Raw genomic sequence first — 7407 nt, 5'->3', positions numbered from 1 at the left:
TTTGGGTCCCCTTTGGGGGGTCGGGGGGTCTGTGGGATCCCTGGGTTCCCTTGGGGGGCGTGAGGGGACTCTGTGGGATATCTGAATCCCCTTTTAAGGATGGGGGGACCTCAGAATCCCGTTTGGATGGGAGGTGCCCCTGCGGGACCCCTGGGTTCTCTTTGGGGGTAGTGGGGGCTCTGCTGGGTGTCGTATCCCCTTTGGGGGGGGGCTGCTCTACCAGACACCTGGATCCTCTTTGTGGGGGGGCTCTCCCAGGCCCTGGCTCCCCTTTGGGGTGCGGGGGGCTCCAGCATCACCCCGCATGCCCCCACCCCGGGACACCCATTGCCCCCGGGAGCACGAGGGGTGTCCCCGGGGGGTCACAGGGCCCCCCCTGACCCCCCGACCCCCAGCACCATGCGGCTCTCGGCCCTGCTGAGCGCGGCGCGGCCGCGGCTGCCCCTGGGGTACCGCCACGGGACGTGGCCCCCCGACAGCGCGGCCGCCCGGCTCCGCAACCCCCCCCGGGCAGCGCCGCCGCAAGGTCTTCGTGGAGCCCATCGCCGAGGACGACTGGAAGGTGTTCTGGGGGGACACGGTGAGTCTCCCCCTCCTCCCAGGGCTCCCCTCCAGGCTGGTGGCCAGGCTGGGGGTCCCAGCTGTACCCCCTCTCCCCCCACAGGTCCAGGTGCTGACCGGGAAGGACGCAGGGAAGCAGGGGAGGGTCACCCAGGTCGTGCGCCCCCGGAACTGGGTCGTGGTGGAAGGGCTGAACACGGTGAGGCTGGGGAGGCATTCAGGGGAGTGCTATGGAGGCTGGGGGGGTCATGGGCTGTCAGTGACCCCAGATCCCCTCGCAGCACTATCGTTACATCAACCGCACGGCCAAGTACTCCGGGACCTACATCGCCAGTGAGGCACCGCTGCTGCTCAACCAGATCAGCCTGGTGGACCCTGAGGACAGGTAACAGCTGGGGGGGGGCTGAGGAGACTCCACTGAGGCCCCCCCGTGCCATTCTGCCCCCTCCCACCACCCGTGTGCCCGCAGGAAGCCCACGGAGGTGGAGTGGAGGTACACGGAGGAGGGCGAGCGCGTCCGTGTGTCCCTGCGCAGCGGCCGCATCCTGCCCGTGCCCCCGCAGCCACGCCGGGATGGCATCGTGCCCGAGAACTGGATCGGTGAGCGGGGTGGCAGAGGGCCTGGGGGGACGTGGGGAAGGCACGGGGGGCTCAACTCTGCTGTCCCCTCACCCGCACAGACGGCCCCAAGGACACGTCAGTGGAGGACGCGCTGGCCAAGACGTACAAGCCGTCCCTGAAGACCTTCGAGGAGGAGATCATGGACGCCATGGGCATTGTGGAGACACGGCGGGCCAAGAAATCCTACTGGTATTAACTGGGGGGGGCAGACTTCCCCCCGGGTTGGGTTCTGCAATAAACACCCCCCTTGATTTTCCATGTTTGTGGCGCTTTCAGTGCAGCCCCAACTCGCTCACACCCAGCCCCAGGCAGTAAAAATCGTGGGTTTATTGTGGTTTGTGCCTGGGGCAGGGGGGCTCTGCTCTCCCCGAGGGGCTCTCAGCCCCCTGGGTCCTCGTCCTCGCTGCTGTCCCCATCCTCACTGTCCTCAGCCAGCACCGCGGCCAGCGGGGTCCGCGCGGCCACGAGCACCAGGTTCCGTGGAGAGAACAGGGGGTTGAAGAGGGGCACGAGGGCACAGTGGAAACCTGGGGGAGAGGAGAGGGAGTGTCAGAGAGAGGGTCAGGAGAGAGGATCAGAGCAAGGAGAGGGTTAGCAAGGAGAGAGAGGGTCAAGAAAGGAGAGGATGAGGGTCCAGAGGAAGGAAAGCGGGGTTGGGAGAGAGGAGACAGGAGAGGGAGGGTTGGGAGAGAGGAGAAGGAAGATCAGGAGGACTGGCAGAGAGAGAGTCAGGAGAGAGAAGAAGGAGGGTCAGGAGAGAGGAGAGAGAGGGCCAGAAGAGGAGAGAGGGACCAGGAGAGAAGAGAGGGAAGCTCGGGAAAAGAAGGAGAGTTGGCAGAGAGGAAAGAGAGAAGAGGAAGGGTCAGAGAGAAGGTTGGGAGAGAGAATCGGAGTGAGAAGAGGGAGGGAAGGTTGGGAGACAGGGTCAGGAGAGAGGAGGAAGAGGATCAGGAGAGGGAAGAGAGGGGGGCCAGGAGAGAAGACAAGGGGGATCGGGAGAGAGGGTCAAGAGAGTGAAGAAGAAGGGTCGGGAAGAAAAGGAGGGCTGAGAGAGAGGAAAGGGAGGAGAGAGGAGAGCTAAAAAGAGGAGAGGAAGAGAGGAGAAGGCTGAAGAGAAGGAGGGGAGGGGGAGGCCCCTGGCCGTGCCCACCTCGCTCCCGCAGGTACAGCAGGCGGTCGAGCAGCACGAGGGTCTCCACGACAGGTGCCAGGAGCTGCTTCAGGGTGCAGAACGCGAGCACCTTGTGCTGCTGCTCCAGCATGGCCTCCACGGCCCCCGAGTCCAGAGGGACCCCCGACGGGTCCAGCCCTGCCAGGCGCAGCCCCAGGCGGGCGTATCTGGGGGGGAACAGTCACATGGGGGGCTGGCAGGGTCCCAGGAAAGGGTCCTCCTTCCCCAGACTCAGGAGGAGGGTCCCAGAAGGGGATCTGCCTTCCCCAAAATCACTGGGGGCCAGGAGGGGATGAAAAAGAGGGTTCCCCTCCCCAAATTCACAGGGGCCCATGAAGGGGCCCAGAAGGGGGTCCCCCCTCCCCAAACTTATGAGGAGGGTCCCAGGAAGGGGTCTCCTCTCCCCAAACTCATGAGGAGGGTCCCAGGAAGAGGTCTCTCCCTCCCCAAAATCACTGGGGGCCAGGAAAGGTCCCAAAAAAGAGGGTCCCCCCTCCCCAGATTCACAGGGCCCCAGGAAGGGTCCAAAAAAAGGGGGGTCCCCCCCTCTCCAAACTCCTGAAGAGAATCACAGAAAGGGGTCCTCCCTCCCCAAAATCACTGGGGCCCGGGAGGAGATGCAGAATGGGGTCTCCCGCTCCCCAAATTCACAAGAAGGGTCCCAGAAGAGGGTCCCTTTCCCCCAAACTCGCTGGGGGCCAGGAGGGTCCCAGAAGGGGGTCCCCCCTCCCCAAACTCACTGGTGGAAGCCGAGGGTGTGCGCGTTCCTGCCCGCCTGCAGGCCCAGGTGCCTCTTGGCGGGGTCGGCGGCCTGGATGAGGCTCTCGAGGGCGGCGCGGTAGCAGTGGGTGCACAGGCGGGCGCCGCCGCTGCGCAGCCGCCCCTCGTACTCCTCCCGCGCGTGGCACGCGGCCTCCCGCGCCCGGTACGACAGCTGGTGGCCCGGCAGCGCCGCCACCGTGGCGCTCAGGGGGTACCCCGGTGGGGGGCAGCCGGGGGGCTGCGGGGCGGTCGACACTTTCATGTAGCAGCAGCCCACGGAGGCCACGGCGGCCACGGCCGGGCTGCGGGCGAAGTGGCGCAGCAGCGCCGGGCTGAGGTCGCCGCAGGCGTGGAGCCCCGTCACCAGCACCGGCCCCCCGTCCTCAGAGCCCCCCGGGCCCCCCAGCGGGTTCTGGGCGGCGGGGCCAGGCCCCGGCGGGTCAGGGGGCAGCAGGAACTCCCCCCAGGGAGCGGCGGGGTCGAGGCGCCCAGGGACGTGGCGCGGGGCGCGGGGGGTGAGGGGCCTCAGGGGGTGGTTTGGGCGGCGCCGGGGGTGCCCCCCGTGCCCCGAGGCCCCCGTTTTCTGCAGCTCACGCAGCAGCTCCCAGTCAAAGCACTTGGCCACCCCGGCCAGGCGGCCATCGCTCTCCACTGCCGTGACCGACAGACCGAGGCCGAAGGACAGGAAGCGGGAGAGGTGGCCCTGCGAGGGTGGACATGTGCTCAGAGGGGGTGGGGGGATCTCCCCAGAGCCCCCCTGTGTCCCCCCCCCGTGTGCTTTTGCTCTCACCTGCCCCGCTCCGACATCCACCACGCGCTGGCAGCCGGTGCTCTGGCTCAGCCGCTGCAGCAGCTGTGGGGACAGGGGGTGTTGTGGGGCTGGGGGAGAGCTGGAGGCTTGCAGGGGAGGCAGAGGGGGCACCCACCTTGCCAAGGCGTTGGATCTCATGCTGCTTTTTGAGCTTGATGTGGCGGCGCAGCAGCGGGTGCAGGCGGGGGCTCTGGCGCGGGGTCCCCCACGGGCGGCCCCGGGGGAAGGCGAGGGCCCGGGCGGCGGCGGCGAAGGCCAGCAGGGACAGGGGCCAGGCGGCCCCGGGGCCACCACGGCCCCCCAGGAGCCCGGCCAGCTGCTGGGGGGTGGCACTGTCCAGGGCGGGCTGCCAGGCCGGGGGCAGCTGTGCCCACAACCGCTCGGTGAAGAAATCCTGCGGGAGGGGGGTTAGTGGGGGGCACGGCTGGGGGGACATGGCCGGGGGGGGGCCTGGGGGGACGTGGGGACACTCACGATGACGAAGGCGTCGATCAGGGGCCGGTAGAGGCTCAGGAGGTGGATGATGTCAGCGGCTCGACGCTGCTCTGGTGACTCCTCCAGGTGCTCCCGGTGCTCCAGTGGCTGCTCCGGGTGATCCCGCTGCTGCTCCCGCTGCTGCTCCGGGTCTGGCAGCTGCTCCGGGTGCCTTGGGTTCTCCAGCGGCTGCTCCGGGTGCTCCGGTGGCCGCAGGATGAGATGGGGAGTAGCTGCCATGGCAGCACCTGTGGGTGGCAGAGAGGGGGTGTCAGCCCTGGAGCTCTGATGTCACCCTTGGGGCTCTGACGTCACCCTGGGACGTGTCCCCTGGCACTCTGACATCACTGCAAGATGTGTCCCTATGGGGCTCAGATGTCACCCCAGGTCTCACCCCACCTCCCCCTGGCCGTGCCCATCAACGTCCAGCGGTCGTAATACGTCACCAGACCGTGACGTCACGCGAGGACGCAATAACCCCTTCCGCCCCATGACGTCACGCGGCTGTGACACCCCCCTCCCCGACGCCACGACGTCACCCAGGGGCGCCGCTCGCCTTCGAGCACCTGCGACTTCCCCGGGCCGGCCAGGACACCGGGCAGGCCGCAACAACCCCCCCGGGCCAACGCCGGTGATCTGTAACGTCTCTTTCGACGTCACCGGTGACGTAACGCAGGCGCGGGTGGCGTTACGGAGCCGCCGCCGCCGCCCGCGCGCGCCGCCCGGCGCGAGCCGCACTCCCAGCGCGGCGCGGGTCGATGACGTCACTGCCGTTAGCGGGCCGGCCACGTGCCGCCCGCCAGCTTCCGGTTCCGGGCCGCGGAGGTGAGTTTGGGGGGGGGGGGGGGGCGGGGGGGTCCCGCGGTCCGTGCTGGGGGTCGTCGAGGAGTCCCGGGTGCCGAGGGGTCCCCGGTGTCGCTGCTTGGGGTGTCAGGGGGCCCCGGTGCCCGGAGTCCCGGGTCCCGGTGTCGAGGGGTCTCCCGGTGCCGGTGCTTGGCGGTCCAGGTGTTGGGTCTCCCGGTGCCAAGGGCTCTCCGGTGCCGGTGCTTGGGGTGTGGGGGGTCCCGGGTGTGGGGGGTCCCCGGTGCCGCTGTTGGGGGTCCTGGGTATCGGGCGCTCCCCGGTGCCGCGGCTCCCCCGCCGCTGAGCCGCCTCCCCCCGCCGCAGCAGCCCCGTCCCGCTTCCCCGGTCCCGCCATGGGGGATTTGATCCTCAACGTGGACTTGACCGCCCCCGAGGGCCGCCCCAAGAAGGAACGGGGCAACCGAAAGCACCAGAGCTTCGTGCGGCGGCGGCGGGAGCTGGAGCGCCGGGGGGTCCTGCGGCAGAAGCAGCTCCCCCCGAACCGGGGCGGGCCCTGGCGGACCCCGGCGAAGCCCCCCGCGTCGTGCCCTAAAGAGAACGGCTCTGCCGGGACCGGCGTTCCCTCTAAAACCAAAGGGAAGGGTCGGGGGGCTGCTGGGGGCACCCCCGAATCCACCGGCGCCCCCTCGGCGCCCCAGAACGGCCGCGTAAAGACCAAGGGCAGGGGTCGGGGGGCGGTGGCCGGAGCCCCCCCGGCGCCCACCAAGCTGCTGGCCATGGACTGCGAGATGGTGGGCACGGGCCCCGGGGGCCGGACCAGCGCCCTGGCTCGGTGCAGCATCGTGTCCTACGACGGGGACGTTGTGTACGACCGGTACGTGCGGCCCGAGGCGCCCATCGTGGATTACCGGACCCGCTGGAGCGGCATCCGCCGGCAGCACATGGACAAAGCCGTGCCCTTCCAGCAGGCACAGCGGCAGGTGGGCCGGGGGGCGGCCTGGGGGGCTGGGGGGGCGTGGGAATGGGGCCGGGGTCTGCGGGTCAGGGGAGGGGACTGGAATGGGGGGTTGGGGCTCAGGGGTGGGAGTGTGGGGCTGAAGCTGTGGTGGGGGGCTCAGGGGTGGGAGTAGGGGTTGTGAGGGTGGAGGGGGAGTGGAAATGGGGGTGGGGGATGCAGGGCCAGGGTCTGCAGGTTGGAGGATGGGACTGGAATGGGGGGTTGGGGGCACAGGGCTGGGAGTGTTGGGGGGGAGTGGGGCTGGGGGTGTCAGGCTGCAGGGCTGGGAGTGAGGGATGTGGGGCCAGGGTGGGGGCTGCAAAACCAGGGTGAGGGGCTGCAGGGCTGGAAGTGTCAAGCTATGGGACCAGGGCTGGGATGGGGGGCTCGGTGGGAGTGGGGGGGCTGCGGGGTGAGGGGTGTGGGGCTGGGTGGAGGAATGTAGGACTGGGCTCTGTGTCTCATGGGCTGGGGGTCATGGGGCTGGGGTTGGGAATGCTGGGCCAGGGGTAGGGGGTTGAGCTCTGCAGCTCAGGGGCTGGGGTCAGGGCTATAGGTTGGGGGGGGGGCTGAGGGGTGGGGAGCTGTGGGGTTGGGGGTGAGGGGCTGCCCAGCTGGAGTGGAGAGTGCAGGGTAGGGATTGTGGGCTTGGGGTGGGAGGCTGTGTGGGAGTTGGGGGGGGGCTGCAGGGCCGGGCTCTGTGTCTTGTGGGCTGGGGACGCTGGGCCAAGGGTGGGGGTCATGGAGCTGGAGGTGTGGGCTGGGCTCATGGACTGGGGGTGGGGGGCCGAGCTCTGCGGCTCAGGGGCTGTGGGGGGTCCAGAGCTGCCCTCTGCAGCACCGGGATTGTGCCCCCACAGTGCCATTCCCACTCAGCCTGGCAGTGGGGCTGCTCCATGTCCTCGTGGGGCAGCCGCTTCCCACAGAGCACAGAGGGCACTGCCAGAGGTCTTAACCTCCCCCCATCCCACCCTCTCCCGTGCAGGTGCTGCGGATCCTGGCTGGGAAGGTCGTGGTGGGCCACGCCATCCACAACGACTTCAAGGCGCTCCGGTATTCCCACCCCAAAGCCCTCACCCGGGACACGTCCCGGATCCCGCTGCTGAACCGCCGGGGAGGCTTCCCAGAGAACGTGGCCGTGTCCCTGAAGCGCCTCACCAAGGCCCTGCTGAACCAGGACATCCAGGTACTGCTGCTGGAGCCCCC

General features: G+C 69.2%; 3 protein-coding genes across 8 annotated transcripts; 2 read left to right on the top strand and 1 right to left on the bottom strand.

Annotated features, from left to right (window-relative positions):
• The first annotated feature begins 384 nt into the window (after positions 1–384).
• Positions 385–1413, top strand: LOC113941041 (probable 39S ribosomal protein L24, mitochondrial). Its single transcript, XM_027632205.1, is given in 6 exon segments — positions 385–513; positions 515–580; positions 665–760; positions 843–946; positions 1031–1161; positions 1242–1413. Coding segments are annotated over 6 exon segments (648 nt in total). The 5' UTR covers positions 385–399; the 3' UTR covers positions 1379–1413.
• Positions 1414–1489: 76 nt separating this feature from the next.
• On the bottom strand, positions 1490–5093 carry RRNAD1 (ribosomal RNA adenine dimethylase domain containing 1). 6 transcript variants are annotated; one of them, XM_027632203.1, is made up of 8 exons: positions 4967–5071; positions 4573–4648; positions 4401–4533; positions 4042–4320; positions 3906–3968; positions 3094–3818; positions 2333–2520; positions 1490–1709 (listed from the first exon to the last, which is right to left on the bottom strand). In XM_027632203.1, the coding sequence occupies exons 2-8, from the start codon at positions 4638–4640 to the stop codon at positions 1561–1563; spliced, it is 1605 nt and encodes a 534-aa protein (XP_027488004.1). In that variant the 5' UTR covers positions 4641–4648; positions 4967–5071; the 3' UTR covers positions 1490–1560. The 6 variants fall into 6 exon arrangements, with proteins under 6 accessions (XP_027488004.1, XP_027488005.1, XP_027488000.1 ...); XM_027632204.1 differs by having other exon boundaries at positions 4940–5026; XM_027632199.1 differs by having other exon boundaries at positions 4401–4648; positions 4967–5093.
• Positions 5094–5128: 35 nt separating this feature from the next.
• LOC113941038 (interferon-stimulated 20 kDa exonuclease-like 2) lies at positions 5129–7387 on the top strand (the record flags this gene model as incomplete). The annotated part of the gene is made up of 3 exons (XM_027632198.1): positions 5129–5225; positions 5568–6184; positions 7187–7387. Coding segments are annotated over exons 1-3 (885 nt in total), but the record flags the coding sequence as incomplete, so codon positions are not given.
• Positions 7388–7407: the final 20 nt, after the last annotated feature.

Source organism: Corapipo altera, unplaced genomic scaffold (genome assembly GCF_003945725.1).
Source record: "Corapipo altera isolate COAL_440 unplaced genomic scaffold, ASM394572v1 61298, whole genome shotgun sequence".
In the NCBI taxonomy this organism is placed as follows: Eukaryota; Metazoa; Chordata; class Aves; order Passeriformes; family Pipridae; genus Corapipo; species Corapipo altera.
Note: the sequence above shows the minus strand (reverse complement) of the source record. Positions and strands in the feature narration are given on the sequence as shown.

Excerpts from the sequence above, each read along its gene's own strand:
- RRNAD1 (XM_027632199.1), bottom strand. The coding sequence starts at position 4,640 with ATGGCAGCTACTCCCCATCTCATCCTGCGGCCACCGGAGCACCCGGAG. Across the intron at positions 4,321-4,400 it reads TGATCGACGCCTTCGTCATC|GATTTCTTCACCGAGCGGTT; the intron begins GTGAGTGTCCCC and ends CCCCTCCCGCAG. Across the intron at positions 2,521-3,093 it reads CACACCCTCGGCTTCCACCA|ATACGCCCGCCTGGGGCTGC; the intron begins GTGAGTTTGGGG and ends GTTCCCCCCCAG.